At 40.8% G+C, this 24,869-nt stretch overlaps 1 protein-coding gene across 1 annotated transcript in view; it reads left to right on the top strand.

The window, feature by feature from the left end:
- The window catches only part of LOC111862349, a 426,180-nt gene that overhangs the window by 341,090 nt on the left and 60,221 nt on the right, over positions 1-24,869 (top strand). Inside the window, exon 6 of the mRNA XM_023847658.2 lies at positions 18,637-18,799. Within this exon, the coding sequence (XP_023703426.1) occupies positions 18,637-18,799 (163 nt within the window). The remainder of the gene's footprint in view (positions 1-18,636; positions 18,800-24,869) is intronic.

Here is a 24,869-nt window from a genome sequence, read left to right as displayed (position 1 = left end):
CTTCTATTACATTAACAGAACTGGATGAAGAGTGCCAGGCTAAAAGATTTCGTTACATACTGTCACGTGTTGGGTATGTCACGCGACAAATAACTTCACGTGGGTCTCGGATATAGCTAAACTTTATTGGACACTCACTCTTACATATCGTGCATGTATTGTCACTTGCAGTGTCACTTGACTCCAGGCCCAATACTCCAATGCGACGTCTCAACTATCCTTGGCCGTGGTTGGATCTCAACTGTCTCTGGCGGCGGCTGTCCCAAGACTGGATCGCTCTCGTCTGCTATCCCAAGACTGTCTCTTCCTGCAGTCTTCTCTCCTCTGTAGCTCTCGGCTTATGTAGGTGTTCTGCGGACTTGATACCAGACACTGTTCCTCACTGTATCGTTTCTACTGTCCGCTGTTACGTAACGGGCGCAACGACCTCTCTGTAGTTCATTTCTGGGAAGACGCGTTTGTTGCTTCTGCATTGTCTACGCAACGGCTCCCTGTAACCCTTCTGGATTCAAAACATGTGACAATACTGTTCTGTTCATCAAGAGGTACTTCATTTTGCTTATGTCTAGAACAGTCGTCAGAGATAATTAAGTCTCCCGTGCAACAGAACCTTAAGATTCTGCCAAAGCCCACTATTTTGCATTATAAAGAGTCAAGTCCCACTCACGTCCCATCCTCACAGCTCACATTCTTAAGATCGATTCTAATGTAATCCTCACATCCCCTTCTTAGTCTTCCAAGTAACCGTTTTACGAAACATTTTCAGTCAAAATTCTTCATCCATTTTTGTTCTCATTATATGTAAATAATTAACGCTGTTACCCGCATTAAATTGCCTAATAATAAAGTGGGTCTCACATGTAGTTTCTGGTTGTTATAGTCTTCTGGCTGCTCAAATAATTTACTCCCACTAACACTACTTCATCCTTTCATAGAGTGAATATCAAAATTGCAACCGAAGTATAAATTTCCTGCCAAACCATCACAGCAAGGGATGTAAAACATCAGAGACTGTTACCTAATTTCTCTCTGTCCCTTTCTGCATATGGGCGCTTATGTGTTTCACTAGTCACCGACAGGCTTTGTATTTCCAAAATAAAGGGTACAAGTCAAACGATATTTATGATAACATTAACATCCATTATATTTCAAGTCAATCTTGTTACCAGTTATAAAAAATAAAACTCCTTTCTTGCCAGTTCTTCTCAATTATCTTCGACTGCCTTCTCCGGAACTCGATCCAGTTCTCTTCCGACTACTGTTCAGTACTCCCCGCTACTCTGCTTCTACTGTTACTGCTATGCCGGACACTTCTGATAACCACTTTACACGGACCTCAATGAAAACATAGTCTTCTATTGTCATGAATGCGTGTTAACTGGTTCATTACCTATCAGTTGTTGTCCTATTGTCCCGTGCCTTTGTGTTGCGGGATTGTGTTTACCGACCCGTTGCCTAGCAATGGTTAAACAAGTCATAGTATATTCATTTACATCTTTTTTTGTGGCCTATTTAATGACGCTGTCTGTAACTCACTTTTTATAGCGTTAAAAGATTTCAGTATAATGAATTGGAAAAAATGTGGGTAGAAGTGACCTTAGCCAAATTTAAGGCTCTATCTAGACAATTGTCTGGAGGGACTGAGGAAATCTAAGAAAATTCTCAATCAGTATAATTGGTGTCCCAGCCGACTTTCGAGCCGAAAACCTCATGAATAGAAATCAGAAGCGCTACTAAAGTAGCTTGCTTGAGCTTTCCAGTACCACGTGACACCCCTACTATTTAAAAAGCCGTCAGAGGTTCAGACACGTTCACGTGATACTGTTAGTCCGTAGAATGACCTGCTCTAGCGTGAACGAGAACCCGGGGAGCAGCCTTGTGTTAAAGCTAACATCCGAAGCACGAAACAAACACTTTAGCAGCAAGAAATTCCTGCAGCTGGACACTTTTCCAATACTGGATCGAAACATGTCGGGTCTTAATGCCTTCCCTCTCTTCCTGACGGCAGCAAACACTGGGAAACAGAGACAGTTGCCAGACTGCTGCAGGGGGACCTAACTACGCTATTTCGACTCAAGGCGCAGTTGCCAACAAGTTTATGTTGTATGAGTCTCTAGCTCCGCGAAAGTTACGGCGTTTCTATAACCTGACCACGACTCCAACTCTTAGCGATACCGTTGTTAAGTGTAAATGATGTTTTATTTTCACTCATTAAATTAGTTGCTACTAAATCAGATGTATCGAAATACAACTCAAGAAGGATAAGGTGGGCAGGGCATGTAGCACAAATGGGGGAGACAAGGAATGCATATAGGATATTGGTGGGAAAGCCAGAAGGAAAAATACCACTTTGAAGACTAAGGCGTAGGTGGGTGGACATTAATACGTAAATTGGATCTTAGAGAGATAGGATGGGATGGTATGGATTAGATTGATCTGGCTCAGGATATGGACCAGTGGAGGGCTCTTGTGAACACGGTAATGAACCTTCTGGTTCCATAAAAACCTTGGAAATTCTTGAGTAGCTGCAGATTTGGCTTCTTCTCAAGAAGGGCTCAGCTCCAAAAGTAAGCAAGTAAGTAAGCTGCAATAGCATCTGAAAACCCGTGATAAAGGTAAAGCTGTCCCTGTGCTTAACTAATTAAGCACTACGCCATTAAGGTGTATGGGGTAGTGGATATATAGATCCACGTTTTCTTGACCTCGGCACTAGTTGGACGTGAGTGGTCAGCTTCACGCCTCCGGTACCCATTTGAGAGGCTGAGTGGGCCCCAGAGCCGGTCTGGACGACACGGAGAAGTGAAAATTCTTTCCTCACCGGGACTCGAACTCCGACCCCTGGATCGTCCAGCTCATAGTCCGTCGCTATACCGACTGAGCTATAGTTTATTGAATAGAATTAGGCCTACAATTCTGAACCTGGTACATGAGAGCACTTACCTTGCAAACATAAATCAGATGCCTGCCGTCAGGACGTGAGTCCGATCGCGTCATGGAGAGTACGGTTAGTTCACCTCTGCATCCTGATCAGTTAACCTTCCAGGAAGTGAGTGACTAATTAATTTCGTGACTGCTACGAACTCGAGGGCGATCCTCTTCTGCAGAAGCCACAAGCTGCGGTAATTAGTACTTCACTCCCAAACTTCAAATATTTCAACAGAAAAATTGTACGCATAAAATAATTATTATCCTCTTCAGCTTCATTATGTGATATCTTGTTCCAGAAAGATCAAACTGTCATCTCGGAACGTACATGTACTTATATTTAATTAAAGATAAAGCCATTTTGTTAATGAGTTTGTGCAAGTCCCTTCCACTTCCGCGCTTTAATGAGTCCTCCTCTTATCGGCGCACTCGTATCAAACTGACGTCATAGCTTGGGTCGACAAAGAATACCGCCAACAAAGGAACAACCATGCTGCGGTTAGCCATGTTTTTGAACTTTTGAATATGCGACCCGTTTTTTCTAAAGATTAGATTCGGCGATCCACTGCCAGAAGTGCGCATGCGTGTTCCTACTCACCTGTACGCTAAATAACAGAACTGTGCCTTAACTCGCTAGTTAATTATCTTCAATCTTCAGTGACAACATCAGGGAAAATAATAACAACACGAACAACGACCATGAAACCAGCAGTATGCGTTCCGTGTGAGGCAAATTCTCAAGTCACTTTCCATGTCAAACTTCTTAATTTTCACTGCAAGTATATATAAAATTTCAGGTAACTTTTTATAAGTTTACAGCTCGAGGAATGAATTCCCTCTGCCCACAGGTTTAAAGCCATTGCTCTAGAATTTCAGTTTTTTTTCGTCGATTCTATTAGATCTCATGGATTGAAGTGTTTTGTCTGTGTTTTCCTTTCGTAAATATTTTATTATGCACTCTATAAAGTCTCGCAATAACACTGGGAGACCTAGAAATAATTGGGTAGATAATATTAAAATCAATCTTAAAGCTGGAAAGTGTGGATTGGAGTCGGCTGTCTCAAGAGACGAGCTCTTGTGAACACGATGAGAAAACTCTTGCCTAACCGAAAGAATGTAGGCTTCTCCAGGGAGACTAAACTGCATGGAATTAATTACTATTTGTGTAAATTTACAGTTAATCACAAGAATCAACCCCAAAATGCGCCCCAAATGAAAACTTACGTTGAAAATAACGTGGATTATGCAAATAGCTTCTTCAACTACAAAAATTAGATCTTAGTTATGGCTACTTCATATAATTCAATTATACTTTATGACTGCTTGTATTCAGAGGATATAAATCCTGTTAACTAAGTCACTCATGGAGCTGAGTCCTTCTTGAGAAGCCGCAATTGTGCAGCTACTCAAGAATTTCCCAGCATTTTGTGGAACCCGAAGGTTCATTACCGTGTTCACAAGAGCCCTCCACTGCTCCCTATCCTGAGCCAGATCGGTCCTGTCCATACCATCCATCATATCTCTCAAAGATTAATTTTAATATTGTAAGATTTGAGGCTTTCACGGCGGTGACTATGAAGAAAGCAGTCTTCTGGGATTTGGCACCGTGTCCACCCACCTACATCTTGATCTTCCTAGTGGTCTCTCTCTTTCTAGCTTTCCCACCAGTATCCTTTATGCCGTCCCATTAGTGCTACATGCCCTGCCCACCCCATCCTCCTTGACTATTCTAATTATACTTGAGGAAGAGTAAAAATTATGATGTTCCTCATTATGTAGTTTTCTACAACCTCCCGTCACTTCATCTCTGTTCGGTCCAAATATTCTCCTCAGCACCCTGCTCTCAAACACTCTCAATCTGTATTCCTACCTTAATGTCAGAGACCCAGTTGAAATGCTGTTAACAGAAGTACATATTCAGTGTGACAAGAAAGTTCCCGAACTGACGCCGTTATAGTAATATTACAAATGACATCTATCGAGGATGAACGACACTAGTCAAAGAGAGAGTATGTGTATATGATGTGCAAGCTTCAACTTCTTTGGGTGATGCATATGAAGATTACAATTGTTTAGGTGAAGTTAGATTTTTCGTTGTGTCGAAGGTTTCAGAATGAAACAAAGAACAGCGATGAAGTTTTGTGTAAACTTAAAGAAAACAGGTGTGTTTGAAAGGCATAAATGGTTCAAAAAACCTCAGGAAGTGAGAATTCAGAAATCGCATGTGAAAACAATGTTGACTGCATTTTTCGATGCTAAATGTATCATTCATCACGAATTTGTTATTAAGAAATTGCTCACTCGGGTCCATCACGTTAGGCCTGAGTTGCTGGAAAGTGGGTCCTGGTATCTTCTGCACGACAATGCACCGGCGCATTCTTCGGGCCTTGTCTCCAAGTTTTTGGCGAATCGATGGATTCCGTGTTATCCCATTCAGCCTACTTCCCATGTTTAGCACCGGCTGGCCTTTTTCTATTCTATAAATAAAAATTTGCTATGAAATGGACGAGATTCGAGGCTGTTTCATCAATCCAGCAGACTGTGACGAGAGAATTGAAGGCGATACGGGAAGAAGCGCTTTCTCGGGCATTCGGTTCGATGTATGAGAGACGTAAACGTGTGAAAGCGGTCGGGGACTATGTTGAGTGATGATATTAGTAAATATTTTTTGTCTTTTTTGTTGTGTTTTTTTTTTGTGGCCTCATTTCGGGAACTTAATTGTCACACTATGTATTTATTCTTCTGTATAAATATTCCACGATAGCCCTCTGAAGCAGGATTTTTACAGATATCAGACCGCAGCGTCGATTTTGTGGTCATCCACATGAGATTTGTATCGATGAGCTGCATGCAGTGGGTTTCTGATCCCTTTCGATGAACCGCTTTCTGCCAGCAATATCCGCGGATACAGTGCTCAGACGCACAAATGTTAGGGTCGGGGCAGTAAAGAGGAGAAAGACAAGAGAGAAAGGTGAGCGTCAGAAGAAGGTAAAGGCGGACAAATAAAATGTGCATGAAACGAAGTAGGTGAAAAAAGATTTATTACTTACGAGTATTATGTATGGTTTATTACGATATTGTAAACAAAATCTAGCGTCGAATGTTACGATTATTTTTAATAACAACTTGAGAGGATGTGGAAGGAAGCTGTTGCCGACTGACGGGCTACCAACACGACAGTTACTTACGATAAAAAGAAGGGAAATTAATTGATGGAAAGAAACCAAACCGGGCCCTTCTTGTTACGTACCTCTATACTTATGTTGTTTGAAAGTATTGTTCTGCGAACCTGATCTCTTCCTAAAGACTTGATTGGATCTGAAAGAGATATTACAATCACTAAACAATACTCGTACCTAGTATTGCTATAGACTCGTCGCTAAGCTCTGCTTCAAGATTCGTAGTGCGAATCTGAATCCCCTGTAACGCCATCTCTGTAGAGACTAAGCTATCAGCTGCATAACAGAGGAATCGCGGTTCGATTCCCGACAACGCCAAGAGATCTCCCAACAGCATTCAAATCTCCCTGGGGCACAACCAGTCTCCTATCCAGTGGGCATCGAGGGAGAGTTCCCCTGAGGATAAAGCGATCGGGGCATGAAATTGACTGCTCATCTCCAGCTAGTCAAAACGTAAAAGGTATCCCTGTGCTTAACTAATTAAACACTATATCATGAAGGCTTATTTGGGGGAGGGGTGGATGTATAGATCCAGGTTTTCTTGATCTCGGTTATAATTGGAAGTGAGTGGTCAGCTTTACGCCCCAGCCGCCTTACCTCCAGGTAAATAGCCGCCCCCCCCTATCCATTGTATAGGAGGCTGAGTGGTTCTCAGAACTGGTCTGGACGACATGGAGAAATTCTTGCTTCTACAGGGACTAGAATTCCGACGCCTCAGTCATCCAACATGTAGCCATTCGCTGTACCGACTTAGCTGTCCCGGCTCCCCTACCGAGGTTTAGAATAAGTGGATGCCTCAGCTCCCTCATATGCCTTGATGTCGTGGTTCATAAGTACAGGGACAATTCTGAGGGTACGGCCCACTGCAAAACAGGCGACCAGTCAGCCTCAGTTTATTGTAATAATAGTTTCAAAGACAGTAAATGTTACTGTGACATAAAACAAAATAAAATGTGCGACTGTAAAAGGAAAACGAGTGAACAACCAAGCACAAAAGAGCAGACAGTCTGTATCTACACATACAGTTGCAAAAACGTAAATGTTCTGCATGGTATGCATCAACAAATCTTACGATGCTTACAGCTACTTCAGCACTGCATCACAAAGCGTAACTTTGCAGTGATTGGGCATTGTTATCGTAGCAGCTGGATCTGCTGGTCTAAGAGTACAGCGTCGTGATGCTCACCCTAGTACAGTTGTTAACGATGAAATGTTTTGCGCTGTCATTTCTCTGATCATCTCCTCAAGAAAAGTGTGAAAGAAATGTGACAGTTCGTATGAACGGAAAAAAATGCAGTAGTTACTTTTAGTTTTGAATTATATTTTGTCAATGATGATCTGATATTTTACTATATAAATATGAGGGGCCAAAAATTATGCAAACTTCAACATATAAAATATTGGTAAACTTTTGACGTGAATTAAAGACTAGAAGCCAGCCTCAAAGTAGAGACAGCAGTGAAATGTTCGTGAGACAGACGTCGTTAAGGAGCCCAATGTGTGAGCTGTTATAATCAAGTGTAATTGTAACAGAGACAATAAATCCATTGACGAAATCTAGAACCCAGAATTATTAATCACGCTATCCCCTTAGAAGTGACAATACTGTTGCTGTCTCGGACAGTCTTCGTTATAATGGTAGCTGTTATGTACCCGCTTGACTCTTTGTAATCTCAAATCTATTGACGTATTAAAAATGCACACGGATGCCACCCCTTCTGAATGCTGCATTTTCAGGTGGTTACCTTCTCCTTGTAATTTAAATTTACGCGATGTTGAGTAAATATATTCGAGAGCAGTCGACAATAACCTACACTGTCACTTGTTAAAGACTTGTGCCACCATTGTTTACATATAACAAGAGCAATGTCCCTGCTTACTATAATAATTTATTTTTACGATCATAAATACTTCTCTTATTAAAGCATGAAGAGTCTCGTTTGATTCAGAGCCAGAAAAACATAAGGACAGTACCACGATATTGTGACGTGACGCCTGAAAGCCGTTCCCCCACCTGCTGAGCTCAACTTCTGGTAGCAGTTTCCTTGTTGACGGATACCGAAGCTCTTCAGTTCCAGCTGCAACCAATACTCTGGAAACCGTTGTACTGAAAAGGCGAAACAGAAATTTTCAAGAAGGTGATTCCTATTTTTCTCTGTATTAGCATTTCCTTTTACAACAAAATTTCTCCTTTCGAGCAGAAGGACTGTCACAATTTAAAACACATTCACGTATTTCAAAGCGTGTTAGTACTGAATAATACGAGACAGTGTGCTGTATGATTTCATAATCATCTTCTCTTTTTCATTATGTAAATTCTAACTCACAGTTATTTGTAAGAGAATTTTCGAAGGTAAACTTCAACCGAAGTCAGTGACTTGGTGCCACAACAAGCTCCCATTGTGTTCGGGATAAGCATTGTTGTAAGCAGAGGAACGGCCTTTTAACATGCTGTCTCATATATGAGAGAACGACTGATTGTTGATGATATACTCAGAAGATCTGAATCATATGTAGGACATTCACCGAATTCAAATTAGGTGGAGTAAATTATAACTCTACTGCAGACAACTTATCAAACCTGTCACAAGCATTCCACTTATTGTTCCGCTATCTACCAAGATGTAAGCCCAGCTACTCGTACAAAATGGTTACTGCCTCCACTCGCATTAACTTAATCACGTTTATGGATTTCACGCTTGATGCATTTCCTTTCTCTTCCTGTTCAGACAGAATATTGCAAAATGCTTCCGTCTCTTTAATTGTTTGTTTGCTCCAAACAGGTTGAAAGGTTTATCCGCTCTTAAGACGAACTGTTGTCCATGCCACGGCATCCGTTGGTTTACTTGTGTTCTCCGTAACATTCTCCTTGGTCTGATACACGGACACAGGGTTTTACTTTCCGCATTATTTCCTGTCGCCACTCTTCCGTCAAACTCAGACATTCCGCTTAGAATGCTCTTGTATCGGTCCATAATGTTTGTCTTTTGCAGTAACTAACAAACAAACAACATACAATAACAACTAAAATATTATCTATTCCGTATTAAATTGAAATTGGACGCTTTAAATAATGCGTAGCTTGTAACTTCTAACTTCTCTATAAAAGCCCTAGAAATATTATAAACTCTTCTAGTGAAGAGAAATTAGTGCGAAACTTATTATAATTACAAGGTGAGCGCGACACGAAGAAGGTTTAGCTTGTGTTTCATGCAACCCTGCGTCCTAGAACACATCTCTCGAGGTTACTTAGTGATGGTTCGAAACTTTTGTTACTCTTATCTTATTTAACGACACTTTGTAGATAGTATAGTCATATAACTTTAAATTACACTATAAATCTAATACTTCGAAACGGCTATAAATTATCTGAGCCATTTCTTTTCTAACAAATGAGTTGTAAATTTTTATCATTCAGAAGAACTTGTACCACCGGGTAACTTTATGTTTTATAATGCAATGATCAGTAGTGACAGGATATCTCGTTCAGAAACATTTTCTTTGGCTTCAAATGTGCTTCTTAATTCAAATGTCTGTGGAATTCAACACCTGCAGTCAAGTTTACGTACATATTTCTTTTTTAATTTCGACATTGGATATAATGAACTGTCCTGTAAATCTACGAACATACAAGAATATGGCATTTAATCTTATGTAATGAAATCGAGTACAGAATGGATTAAGTAACACTGAAATTAATGTAAGCGTGCTGACTCATGGAACAAATAAGAAATACAAATTTTAATTCTAATTGATTCACATAGTCGAACAGTAGATGCAAGGGAGTTGCAGTTGACAGTTATAACAGATAAACGTTCATGTGAGTATCCTGATTTATTTGTGATAAGGACCTTCTAGGAAGCAGTACTAAGGGGACATAACATCTTGTTCGTCGTAGCTGGGAACTGTAATGACTAATGAGACAGATCAACGTGCGAAGGGTAATCCTGAGTTATTTATTTTGAATAAAACTGTACTAAGAAGCAGCCTTAAGGCAGGACATTATTTCGTTTAGGAGAAAGGTCGATGCCCATTTTAACCAAGAGCAATAATCTGGTTCTCCACGCAGGCAACAGAGATTAGGGAAATTGCAACATTTTAACTCCTTTTTGAAAAACAACTTACCAACGTAGACCTTCAAAACCTTAAGTGAAAAGGACAAAGGAACAACGTACTCATATTTGTAAGTGCTTAATGTTCTGCTGTGTAACTAAGGATTTTCATAATCTGACACTTGGTGATCTACCTAGCTATCCGTCTTCCATGCTTATATGTACACATGGGTAATAGGGCCGCGCCATAGCTCAAGCGGTTAGTCGCTGCCTTCCCACCGCGGCGGCCCGGGTTCGATCCAGAGTCTGGTCAAGTGAGATTTGTGGTGGACAAAGTGGCACTGGGGCAGGTTTTCTCCTAGTACTTCGGTTTCCCCTGCCAATCTTCATTCCACCAATCGCTCCACAATCACCCTCACCTATCAGCTGGGGCTGGTACAATAGGCCAGAAGTGGCCGCAGTACAAAGGACTTAATCCCACCCACTAGCAATAAAGAAATACACGTGTCGGACATACACACATCAACAACAATAACAACAACAACAAATCGTATATAAGACCCACAACCGGTTTGTGGCCAGTCATTCCTACATTTCTAGATTTTTCAGTCGAATAACAGCATATATCATTTCTCCTTTGAGCAGCCAAATAGCTATCCACAACAGTTCTAAAGATGAAAAGCTATCAGTCATGTCTCTTTCAGACTCTCTGGGACCCAATAAAAATATTCTTATCTCTCGAATTAATACAAGCGATTTCCACCGTGATTGTGTGAACTTTGTCTAAAACCTTACGTTTTCGTACAGTTCATTTAGTCGCTATTACCACTTTTCCATTTACTTTTGAAACTAGCGTCTCTGAAATTTGCCATGCTATAATTGCTGAATCGAACTCTTACCGCCCTTTTCTCTTTACCTCCTACCTTCTTCCTCTTCTTCCACTCACGCTGGTCGCCACTTGTAGGTTCTTCTTTCTTGTGCTAAATGTATCTCAGGGTTATTTTTAAGGAGGTGAGGTTTGTTGATTGGGTAGGGCTGAGGGTCTCTTTATCTCAGAGCCTTGAACGGGCCACAGCTCAGAGAAGAAATAAATGAACACCAACTACACAAGCACATATCAAGTTTAGACGAATTATTATTGTTGAACACTTGTTTAGCCACTTCTTGATACAACTTCAATATCAGTAACTTTTATGTCTAACTGCTTCGGAGCCCTATGTGTAAAATTTTGCGTCTGATCTTTTCAACCCCCGGTTTCCGACTTTTTACGTCTAATTCTTACGAGTCCACCTTTCCGACTTTTTTTTTAGGTCTGGTTCTTACGAGTGCAGCTTTGCGACTTTTTACGTCTGATTCTGACGACCCCCGGTTTCCGAATGACGCTAAAACATGACGCTTCCTCTGACATTCAATCCTCGCATTCACCAGCGTCACTGCCCTGTCACACCCTTAAATTTTAGTGAGTGGCTATTTTTGAAAAATAGGATTATCTTAATTACATATTCCTCCACTCCGTTTAAAGCTTACGAGCGTTTAAGGATTTTTGACTCCAACGTATTTCTGTCAGAAAGTGACAAATGCTTATGCGTCGCTTGGGCCCTAAAAAGTTCACTCTTTTTAAGTTATGGCATGCACAAACTGCCAAGTATTGAATTTACAAAAGATTTCTTTAACCATTCACCAACGCAACTGTCCACTAATAAACCTTTGACGGGTGTCTTCCTGTTTCTTGTTGTAAGCGTGAGAAGACGCTTACTCTTACATACAAGAATTGACCTATGTCTCACTTCCCTTGTTCACTGCATTTAATTTTGAACAATTAAGCCTTCAAATTAATAAAGTTGATTACATTAAATTAAGTTGCATAGCAGTGGGACGGTTACAGAACATCTGAGTGTAGGAGGTAGCCAAGGTCAGAAAATTCATATAACCATCTTATACGTGTATATTGTTACATCCAATTACAAAATGTTCTGTATTTCAAAGTTCCAAGAACTTCAGACGTTCATTCCCATGAATATCTTCTGAACACATTGGCGCTTTATGGCGTGTCCCTAAAAATAAAGTATTTAAAATCATATCTGTGCCTTTGGTAAATGGATCCGAAGATTCAAAGCCGATTATAAATACATACACTATAATACACAGTCCTGAGACTATTTGACTAAGCCCCCATCCTCAGAAGCATAAGGTTTTATTTTTACCCCACATCTCCTTCTCTGACTTCAACAAAGATATTTCGTAAAACATTCTGCACAAAAATGTTGTACGCATTCCTGTCCGACCTCATCCATTCTACACGCAGTCATAATAGCCTCATGGAGTTCCCTCTCGTACGAATGCTGGGTGGCCATTTTATGGCCATTATTAGATGGAAATTCTGATTCTGCATTTGACCCAGATATAGGTCTGCTTTCTTAAACGTTTGTAGCAGGGCACCTGTCTGATGTTCCTTAGACATAGCATTTCTGTCAGTTCATATTTTCTGCTCCATTTATTTGCACTTTTGAAACAGCCACATATAATTCCAGCAAGTACCTCGTATGTATATAAGTTGCAATATACAGAACTATAATTTTGCCTGTGATTCTGTATGGGTGTAAAACTTGATCTCTGATATTATTATTTGTTCTTTTTTTTGTTAGTGTGGTGGGATTAAGTCCCTTGTACTGTGGCTACTTCTGGCCTATTGTACCAGCCCCAGACGATAGGTGAAGGTGATTGTGGAGCAATTGGTGGAATGAAGATTGGCAGGGGAAACCGAAGTAGTCGGAGAAAACCTATCCCAGCGCCACTTTGTCCACCACAAATCCTACTTGACCAGACGCGGGATCGAACCCGGGCCGCTGCGGTGGGAAGCTAGCGACTAACCGCTTGAGCTATGGCGCGGCCCTCATCTCTGACATTAAGGGAGGAACATAGACTGAGGGTGTTTGAGAACAGGGTGTTGAGGAGAATATTTGGACCGAAGAGAGATGAAGTGACAGGAGGTTGGAGAAAACTGCATAATGAGGAGCATCATAACTTGCGTTCTTCTCCAAGTATAATTATAATGATCAAGTGAAGGAGTATGAGGTGGACTGGACATGTAGCACGAATGGCGGAGAAGAGGAATGCATATAGGATATTGGTGGGAAAGCCAAAAGGAAGGAGACCACTGCGAAGACTAAGACGTAGGTGGGTGGACAACATTAAAATTCATCTTAGAGAGATAAGATGGGATTGGATGGATTGGATTGATCTGGCTCAGAATAGGGACCAGTGCAGGACTCTTGTGAACACTATAATGAACCTTCAGGTTCCATAAAATGCTGGTAAATTCTTGAGTAGCTGCAGATTTGGCGGCTCCTCAAGAAAGGCTGAGCTCCATGAGAAAAATAATAATAATCAAAAGTATATGCGCTGAAATACAGGAGCAATGCTCTCAGTTCTGTTGTATTCGCTGTTAACTTTTAAATGCCATTGCGATCTGATTAAACTGAAGTTTCCTATAGAGATATGCGCTAATTGTGAGCAGCGTCAAATTTCGTTATGCTCGAGCTTCGTTGTAGAGGTGAAGTCGTCCGTGTGCTTAACTAATTAAGCACTATTCCATGAAGGCGTATGGGGGAGTGTCAACAAAACTGTGTTATATGAAACGTGTCACAATTTTTACGATCTTGAATTGGAAGTTAGGAACTGAATTCTAACTGAATAGCTGCCAGCTTTTAACTGTGAGGTGTGGAGAAGAAGCTACGAAATAGGCCACGTTATACTTCTTCTGTGCTGTATTAATGATGTTGTATTTTAAAGTCGAAAGCTGTTAGGAGGAGAACGGAAGCCAATGCGAGAAGCACGTAAAGTCTTCCAGAGTCTGAACCCACAATTTCTAGTGCAAGAATACTGACGAAAAAGAACGGTAAAAAGTAAGAAAAACATAATTAGGAGGTAAAGAAGTAATTGAAGAGCAAGAAAATGAAACCGAATGAAGAAAAGCGTAACAAGAGAGAAAATGATGATAAAAAAGTAGTAATAAGACGGAAGATAAGGGCATGGAAACTAAAAGACATAGGAGATAAAGAAGAGAGAAAAGAGGAGAAGGAAATTTGAAAGGAGGAACAAAATATGGGATGAGAGATGAGGCTGACAAGGTGAAATTGTAGAAGAAGAGGTAGACGATACAAACGAAATTGCCGCTTTCCGAGTCGCGTCAGTTCTTATATTGTTCGTAAAAACTTCAATCAGGGTAACTGGCTCGTTCGTGGCGAATGCTCAGAAGGGCTTATGGCTTCTTTTCTTTCTTCTTCGAATAACCGAGTCCAGACCTGAAGCCTAATCCATGCTGAATTCGAATCACAGATGTTATATTACTGACACATAAATCGTGGAGTTCTTTTTCTGGAAATATCAGCGAGAACCGATGTGCGTTTTATTTGAGCTCCATGAAGTCCGTACGCGTACAACGCTGTATTCACTAATAATAGGCTATATCCGTGTTATTATTCTCTTTTGTATTTAATAATCTCCCTTCTGGGATTCAGTTTCAGACAAATAACTTGATTTATTAATTTATGGATTTTCGCTTAAAATAAAATGTAATTTATTTCGCAGTCACCCCTCTGCCGTGGATACTCTGGTAGCGGTTTTGTTCTGAGTCTAATTTATAATGTCATGTTATGTAACTCCAGGACACAGAGTTAAAACTACGGCAGAACACGACGCTTAATGACGTGCACGAGGGTGATAATGAATAGTGATTATATTGCGGAACAAGAGAAAAATGCCGGCGACTAATTTTACATGAATTGTCTGCGATTAACATTGTTTATAGCCTTGTTTTCGGGGAACAATATAGTAACTTTGAATTACTACCCGATCTTCATGGAAACAGGAATGAAAATTATCCCCCCCCCAATTTACAGCGTATTTCACAAATTCAGTCCAATGGTAACAAAAAAAGGAAATCAATATTGCTACCTTCACAGCCAGAGCCGTGAGATCTCTAATTTTAAAAAAATATCTACTGCAATGAACATGATTTTAAGTAACATGTTAGCAAATTTAAATATCTTTGTGGTTAATACGTGTATTTTTACAACTGAAAATATTTTTCTTTGTTTCCTTTATCGCATGCAGGTTCTCCTGAATCCTTCTGCTATAAATATTAAGTAACATTTCGTAACCTAAAATAGCAAACAATTCTTTTGACAAAGCTGTGTTGGATTCCGCTTAAATTACTCCAGTTGAAAAATACTCCAAATTCAAAAAATAGATCATATATATTTTACATATGTAGTTCGAGTTTTGCCGGTAGCAGTAGCCGCGCCGTCTACGCTCGCTGGGAAGCTGGAATCTTAGGTTCGAATCTCACTCAAGGCATGTATGTTTGTGTGTGTATGCATTTATTCTGTTTGTGTTGTCCTCAGTTTACGTAGAGATTTTGCGACGGGCTGATCACTCGTCCAAGGAGTCCTCCCGTCTGTGAAAAATGATTAGGGAACTGAAAAAGAGGCCAGGGCTGGAAGAGCCATTGAAAAAAAAAGTTCCGAGTTCTATGTAATATTGTCAGTTTTGGAGAAAATTTGATCTTCTTAAATATTCAAAATTATTTTGGGCCTATATGAACAAAAAGCATATTTGCCCTGACAAGTTCAATTACAGACTCTTATTTACTTACTTACTTACTTACTCATGGAGTTGAACCCTTCTGGAGGAGCCGCCAATTCCGCAGCTACTCAAGAATTTCCCAGCATTTTATGGAATCCGAAGATTCATTACCGTGTTTACAAGAGCTCTCCACTGGTCCCTATCCTGAGCCAGATCTATCCAATCCATGCCATCCCGCCCTATCTCTCTAAGGACCATTCTAATACTAATTCTAATACTGTCCATCCACCTACGCCTTGATCTTCCCAGTGGTCTCTTTCCTTCTGGCTTTCCCACCAATATCCTATACGCATTCCTCGTCGCCCCAACTCGTGCTACATGCACTGTCCACCTCATCCTCCTTGACTTGATCATTCTAATTATACTCCCAATACCAAATTTAATCGAAATACTTCCAGTGGTTTTGGAACAGGAATATGTGGATATCCTTATAACAACACCTTGAGCAATAACACAAGTATGAAACAAGTACATACATTTTGTGTGAAGAACATATACAAAATCGATTAGGGTTTTACTCAAGAAAAGAGTTGCGACTTACAATGAGATTATGAAATGGATATTATGCTTTTAAGGTATTAAACATGTTTACTTCTTCTTATGTCTTACATAAGGAAAATATGGCGGAAGTGCCTAAAAAGATGACTGTTAGAAGGAGAAGATTCAAAAGGAAGCGGTGTGGCCTATTTGACGGTACTGTCCCGATATTCGCCTCCGTAGGCAAGGCAACCGGAAACTTCCCAAACACATCTCAGATTATTTTCTCTGTACCACTGAGCCCCTGGTGTACTTCTTAATCTAATTCTTCTTTGGAGGTTGACTTATAGCTTGATTATGTTACGGTGCTGTTGATATTACATAATTTTGTTCCAGTTTAATCACAATTTCGCATGTATAATTTAGTTTGGATTTGTAATCCATTGTGTTGATACCAGTCAAACACCTGTTCGTTTACCCATGTGATACCTGGAGCTTGGTAAAACAGCAGATTTAGATAGGGTCTGTCCTGTTGTAACATGCGAAGGGATTATAATGAAGGAAGGTCTGGTTATAAAACACCTGCAATAATATAAACATAAATTCTAAATGGTTGCTATTTGGATTAAGCAGTGTAACTCTTCTGTCAGGGGGCACGCGGTAGCGTAGTTGGTTGAGGCACTATGCTACAAGCTGCATGACCGCGGGTACCATTCCCGATGAGGTCACTGGATTTTTCAATTGACCTGTCTCTTCCAGCCGTACTGTGGCCCTAGGGTCGACTAATCCTCTAACTGAAATGAGTACCAGGAATCTTCATGGGGGGGGGTAAAGGTCGGCCGAAGCATAAGGCTGACAATCTCACCGTCATCTGTGAGCCGATTGTCTAGAAAATGTGGCAGCCTTGACCTCTCACAGCCCTATGGGCCTCCACGGCCTGTTACAGGGATAGCTCTACCTTTAACATTATTGTTGCGTTAGGCAGATGCAAATGCTTTGAAGGTGTTTGAAATATATCAGACATCCAGATGCAGACGTGTAAAACAGGAGGTCCGCTGTAATTGGATTGCACAAGGTTCATATATTTACCCACTTCTTTTCAGTTAAACTATTGTAGTTTCATATTGAGTGAGACATATAAAGCATAATACAAGCCGGTGAAATTTGAATGCAAAGTTTGTATGGCGCTTTACGGAAGATACTGCAATATGAAAACAGGATTACTCAAATCTTATGTTACGTCTTCTTAACCCTGTCATGCTGCATATTTTAAGTGGTATGTCTATGTGTTCATGTTGTTGGACTGATTCTGCTGATTTCTAAAGTCACAGATGTGAGTCTGCTCTAATTTTCCTTTCATGGGTACTCCAGCAGATGATCATATATGGCCGAAACGTATCCGGCTTCACGAATGACCTTTGTGAAATGAGGTTACTGTTGGTTCGACCTCAGAGTGATGGGGAAATTGCTTGTTAAGGGAGTGATCAGTGAAGTGCATTCCTTTAGTTCTTGTGCAGAATTTGATCTAAATGTTGAACAGCATTCAAATTTGAAAAGTGTATCTTCTGGGATGTGAAGACATGTACTCTGTTATAAGTTTACTGAAATTTCGGATGAGCATAACTGCCTCCATCTTCAGGATCCAGGAGTAAATCAAGCAAGCAGCCAGCAAGAAGCAAAGAGCAATCAGTGCTAGCTGCGCGCGCATTACCTGGCTCAGAATCAGTCACGAAAGGAACCCTCAGAGAACCAGTTCACATTACTGGGTGTGGGACAAGAGGGGAGATATCGCCCCTCTCCGAGAGAGGAGAGCAGAGACATGCGAAGAGTATGTCTTCTGAGCTGAACTCAGTTTTCCACTCACATGCTTTGGTTTCTTACTTGACCTTGATGGTGTAGACGACTTTCTCTCCGAAACGTCCGGTCATCATAGAAATACACGGCCTTAAATCCCAGAAGACAATACTGTTCAGAGTTATCTCTGTGAGAATTTCAAATCTAGTAATGCAGTAGTTACCTGCTGGCACATCAAGCAGCAATGCCTGGGTTCGAGTACCTTGACAGTCATGACCTTATTTTAATTTGTTGTGATCTGCCTTATACGGCTCACCCCGTTCGCTGTTTACTCTTTTATTCCTTACTCTAAGACTCTGAAGATTGAGGTAATGCGTTCCTCAATAGTGTTCTGCAGAACTGCACGGCGTCACATCTCCAAGGTATAGTGACTGCTGTAAGAGTCTCAAACCCCAAAAAATCTTGCAGTTTGTTTGCTGAACACTCGGCCCGTGCATTGAACAGTTCCGTCAGTGCTCTTCTGTACGCAGGCTCCGTGCAATGCGACACTGTGTGTGTTCCAGCCCCGGAAGTGGTGATCATGGACGAGAACAACCACGAGGTGTCGGAGAGGTACTACAAGGCAGGCAGTGCTGTGGAACTCACGTGCATCGCGACCCAAGTGGAGGAGCCAGGCGACTTCGTCAGCTGGCGTCACGGTGACGTTGCTCTCGCGAAGGGAATAAGGTAAAGTACTCTAGACAAACTGTTCTTGTTGTTGACACAACACACCTCACTTGAAAATTGGAATTGTCAGTGAGTTTGTTCTTAGCAGAATTGGATATAGACCTGTAACGGTACTCTAAAGCTTACAGTTTCCGTCTGTAGCGAAAGTATGCTTACATCCTTTCAGGCAGTGGCTCCCAAACTAAAGACGCAAGCCTTACACCCCTGGGGGGCATGAAGGGGTTCCAGGGACGGTGAAGCCATGGGGAAACCGCGTTTTAACGCCAAATTCAGCTTAAATAATTATTTGCAGTTGCATTTAATCGCCCGTGAGAAGTGTTAGTGCAGATATAAACAAATAATGTGACTATATTTGAGAATTTGTAGGCATTATTCCTCTCCAAACAAAGGGCATGAGTGTAATTTCAAATTTTTATTTTTTATTCTCACTCTTTATATTCCCCTAATTCCGAGCATATTGATCGTCAACAGTGATATAAATACGGTTGAGGAAGTTACAATTATCAGTCAGTCAGTAAGCCTTGGTGTCGAGCCCCATGACTTACTGACTGACTGACCGTCAGTCACAATATGACTTTGACTTTGACTTTGACAATTATCACAATAAAAATTGGAGGCACGAGGAACTAGTGAAAAGCAAAGGGGAGCTTCATGTAAAAAGGTTCGAGAATAATAGACTGGTCTTTCACTTAGATCAGATGTCCAGATAATAACAGAATATAACTGAAGGCTGCTGAATGGATTTTTTTGTAACTGGGAGCTGAATTTAAATTCCAAGATCGAAATATAATTCAAGATACTGCGTATGAGAAGGATGGTAGATTAATAAACTGAAACATGTGATTTTAGAGTACAGAAGTAAATAGTGGGAACATATTGAAAAAAACTGAAGACAATTAAGAATTTGATGTACGAGAGAAAATTTTTTAAAGACGTAAAGAAATGCTGATTTACCTAAAGGTGTTCTAATGGGAACGGAATAATCCATCCGGCCGAAACATTGAAGTTGATCAACTTCGATGCTGATTCTCTTTCGGAACTTACATCGCCGTCTGAGTTCCATAATTTGCACAAAATAACAAAATCCTTAATAGAAGTACACGGTCCGAAATGTCATGGCCATCTTTCGCAACCGTGTGTGAAGCTGGTTGCAGCATGACCAAGAGGGGAATTGCGTGTCTTCTATCATAATATTATTTTATTTTATTTCCTGTTTATTTACAATATACTCTATAAAATACGAATATTAAGTAAATTTAGTAGTAGATACAGTCAATGTAGGTGCTGCCGGCCAATGCCAGTTCACTTTAGGTTACTTACGTAAGTCTTCGGGCCACTGTCTTTTGAGCCTTCTTGCAACGGTTGGTTCACTGGTGAGAGCAGCAATCAGTTCATTTGTATGATTCATATTCGTATTTCTGTACAAGTTGGCCTGGGAATTTATTACTTCCCTAACAAATGGTATTTTTAGGTCGTCATGCAAGGTTTGGTTAGAAACATACCCTGAAATATTTGTCATAATTCTTAAAGCTTTTGATTGGTATGTCTGTAGTATTTTAGTGTTAGATGGTTTAGCACGTCCCCACTATTCGATCCCATACGTCCATATGGGTTTTAGTATGACTTTATAGATGGTTAATTTGTTTTCAAGAGATAATTGAGATTTTCTGCCAATAAGCCAATTCATTAGCTTAGTTTTAATGTTGAGCTGCTGTCATAATATTATAAAGTCGAAAATTCGCTTATAAATAGAATTAAGCAATTAAAAGTAAGATGAAATTAATCCCAAATCGTGAAGGGTCGGAAACATAAATTTCAGGATCACTCATACACAAACTTACTAAAATCGGAGTCATCTACGAAAAAAAAAAGCCATTAGAATGCTTAAAATTTAAACTATCGAATTGCTTCTCCATCATTGAATTTTGTAATACTTGTTCTTCCTTCCCCTTCTTTCTTCATTTCCCTCTTTGCTCTGAACCTCTCTGTGTCTCTTTGAAAATCCACAATCCCTTTGGCTCACATAAATAGGCTATGAGGAAGTATATTTAGCCCACTGTCCTTATTTTGGAAATATAAAAGGAGGGGTATTAGATCACCCTGCTGTTTGTGTATCCCCCCCCAACGCCTTAAACCTGGGGTAATGGGGCAAGAAGAAACAAACGTTTCCAGGCAACGGTTCGGTATGCACGTTCCTGACGTAACAAATACACAGATAAAAATATAAGAACTCTTGGGCGCGGTGTTTTCTGTGCGAACAGTGCCATATGAGATGTAGAATACGCATTGAAAGGAAAATAGGCGGACTCGTGAGAGAACAAAATATGGACATGAGTCCTCGGGACTCGGAATCAAACATTACATTACTGACTAGGGCCAGCAGTAATTTACTTGACCGTCAGACATAAAGTAGGCAATTACTTCTTCCCAGAAATTCTTGAGTGTGATTTGTCTTACTAGGCTCTCGGTCTCTCAGATTATGACGTCAAATCGTGGGATAAACGATGCATTGTAAGGAATTTGGGAGGACGCGAACATGGCCTATTAAATTACTATCCAAGCATTTGCCTATAAGTATTGAGGAAAATTACGAAACCGTTAATCAAGATAACGAAAGCCAGGGCCAAGATTCGAACTGGGAATGACCGAAATACAAAATTTATGAGTTACTGCTATATCAACCTATTTGGTGATAAAGTTCTTGATGTTTATGCTTAAGCTGGTTTAACTTCTTTGATAATCCCAATATTTGGTGATCTTTATCACATATTACGAGCAGTAGCACAAGACATGGATTTTCCAAGTTCACAAAGCTAATTGTAACTGAAGTTGACTCATTTCATCGCATTCGGTGGGAAGTGTGGGGAGTGTGGCAAGCTTCACGCTCCGGCTGAAGTCGGACAAGCCCCAGAGCCGGTTTCGACATGAGCACCGAACCTGAGGTTTCTCTCTGAGGGTTATTATGCCGTTAACTCCATGGAATAGATTCAACCTTGAGATATCAGCTACTCAAGACATTTCTAACCTTTATAGAACCCAAAGCTAATTTCTGTATTGTGAAGTGCGCCCGACTGGACCGTATCCATCTTGCTGCCACCCAGTCCCTAACACTCAAAAATTCTCCTCAGTACACTCTTCTCAAATGTCCTCTGTCTCTTTTTCTTCCTCTGACATGACAAGCCTCTTTCTTACACTCCTATGAAATAACTGACAAAATACGTTAGTATTTTGTCCATTAAAGTCTTTAGATTGGACAACAAAACCTTGTGAACCGAATAACAGCAAGCATTTTCTGAAACAAAGCAGCTCTAAGCCTGTAGTGAATACTATTTTTATTTCTTGTTGCCTTTCACAAGTATTTCAGCTTTGCCATAGTTTCTAACTATTTAGGAGCATTATACACCCTGATATTATTACGAGTAGATTCCCCTTCGCTCTGGCGATGAAATTGAACATTTTCTCACCATTCATTTTTAGACTAACCTCCTTACTCGTTTGTAATGGCGTTCCTGTGTTTTTCTTCCTGGTGTTTATGTCTCTTATAGTATTAGTGCTTTGAATATTTATACGTAATACACTGAAGAGAAGACAGTCTCCCCGCTGCGCTGCTGGGAGAAACCGCCAGATCTATGCATTAGTCATTAGATCTGCCACAGATCTCGTTTGAAAATGTTGGCAGGCTTGTTTCTGGTGGATGTCTCGCCACAACACCTAATGATTTCTACTTTTATCGTACCCAGCGGTGTGCGTTTCCCAAGTCCCAGAACGACAATTACGCGATGGTCAACCAGTGTTGTGGTCTCGTAGCGGAAACCACTGCCCTAACATCGGCGAAGAAAAAATAGCGCTTTCTCCGCGTAGCCATATTTGTGACGTAGACGTAAGAGATTCGTGTTTCATCCAGGAATAAGGACAGTCTATAGTGTCTTATGAGCTGTTACTTTCGACAGGCCTATCCATATAATTTAAGATAGATTTGAGGTTTTCACGGCAGTGACTATGAAGAAAGTTTTCTTCTGAGAAGTGGCGTCGTGTAGATATTGTGTTAAACGACGTTTCGGAGGAACGTATCTCCTCCATCTTCTCTCACCAGCTTGAGCAGCTGTACCTTCCTACGCTAGTTCCTCGCTCGCGGATTTTCTTCTTTTTTTTCTAACCTGAAGATGGAGGCGATACGTTCCTCGGAAACGTAGAGTAGAGTATAGCAGTAGAGCAGCCGGTATTGCAGTGTATTACCATCTAGATGCGTCGCTCTCCCGCCTCTTGCTATTCTATACGAAAGCGATAAATCTGAGCTTGGATTCCACGTGAGGCAGCCGTTGTAGAAGCCTGACACTGATCGAAATAAAGTTCAGCCTAAACATTTAACTTATTCCCGCAATATTGTACTGCATGAAGCTGAATGTGTTGGTTAGTTCCTTAAACTAAATGTAGAGACGTACGGGCAGACGGCATGGTCCACCGATTATCCCTCATTTTATGCATTTCGTGATCATAATATATAATTAGTATAATTAGCGGCCTCCGTAGTCTAGGGGTAACGTTCCCACCTCATGATTCAAGGTACGCGGGTTCAAACCCGGCGGAGGTCGTGGAATTTTTAAGGGCGGGAAAATTTAGGGAACAAGTACTCCTGGAGGGACTTTAGGCCGTGGGTCCCGTGTCGTAGATTTACGGCACGTAAAAGATCCTCATGTCTCTAGGAGACCTCTGAGCAAAATTAGGCAAAGTTTCCGGCCCAAGTATTTTCCAATGCCTCCGGTAGATGGGGAAGTATCGGGAACCGCTGCCGGCTTCGCTGGCTGAATGGGGCTGATAGCGAGCACCAGTACCGGCAGGTTATGGCGACTGGTAGAATATCAAAGGGGGACGTACAACAGACTCTTAGTCGCGGTGCATGGGGAAATCCACCCCTCCAATAATAATAATAATATTTATAATAATAATAATAATAATAATAATAAATGATTAGTATAGTTAATCTGAAAGAATTAAAGGAGTCGTTGCCCTTATTACATTCTTACGTCTTCAAACCATATATTTTTATGTACGTGCGCAAAGAAATACCACTCCACATTTCGTGACAACAAACGTCTCAAATTATTTAGCGTGCCTCCAGGAGTTAGTGAAACACAATCTGAAAACCATTTCTTTATGCAATTGTGGCATAAGGTCATAAAATGAGTCAAGTTCGTTATCTTCACATCTTTCACCATAAAGGTAAAAGGTAAAGCTATCCCTGTAGCAGTCCGTATAGACCCATAGGGCTGTGAGACGTCAAGGCTCCCACATTTTCTCTAGACAGCCGGCTCACAGAAAGTGGTCCACCTCAGGGGTCCGCCGCCCTTTACCCCCCAGGAAAATCCCTGGTACTCATTTCTGTTAGAAGCTGAGTCGAACCCAGGGCCATAGTGCGGCTGGAAGGATTAGGTCAATTGAAAATATCCACATCATCGGGACTCGAACCCGCGATCTTCTGGCTTATAGCATAATGCCTCAACTAAACACACTACCGCGTGCCCCATAAAACATGTGGAACTGACAATAAGCAGCATTCCAACATGACAAACCATAAAAGAGATTCAAGAGTTTATTGACTTAAAACTTAACACGCATGAAGAGTTCAACAAGCAACGTCACGCAAATTTTATTTTTTCTCAGGACACCAAAGTAAGTTTTACGTCCAATTTATTCCCTGTAATTTGCATGTGGCGCTCAGTAGCCTACTATACGCCGGCACACGCTAATGAGAAGGATACGGTGAAGTACTCTTCTGCATGCTGTTATGACGAATGTCTGTCCAGGCAACATTTCACTCGGTAACCATGTCATATGTGGAAATACAAAAATAGGAGTACTTTCGAAATGAAACTCTCTTAACTAATTAACTCTTCAGTAACTAGAAACCGAATATCCAGCATTACTAATTGGCACGATCCTGAATCACTTCCACCCTCCATCTGTCCTAACAGTATATCTCCATAAGATCCAGCCCAAGATGGCCACTTCATCCACTGAACATTTTCGGAGAGACCTGCCAACAAAATCCTTTAGCTGTTAAGTTCCTTAT

Source organism: Cryptotermes secundus, unplaced genomic scaffold, assembly GCF_002891405.2.
Source record: "Cryptotermes secundus unplaced genomic scaffold, Csec_1.0 scaffold487, whole genome shotgun sequence".
Taxonomy (NCBI): Eukaryota; Metazoa; Arthropoda; class Insecta; order Blattodea; family Kalotermitidae; genus Cryptotermes; species Cryptotermes secundus.
Note: the sequence above shows the minus strand (reverse complement) of the source record. Positions and strands in the feature narration are given on the sequence as shown.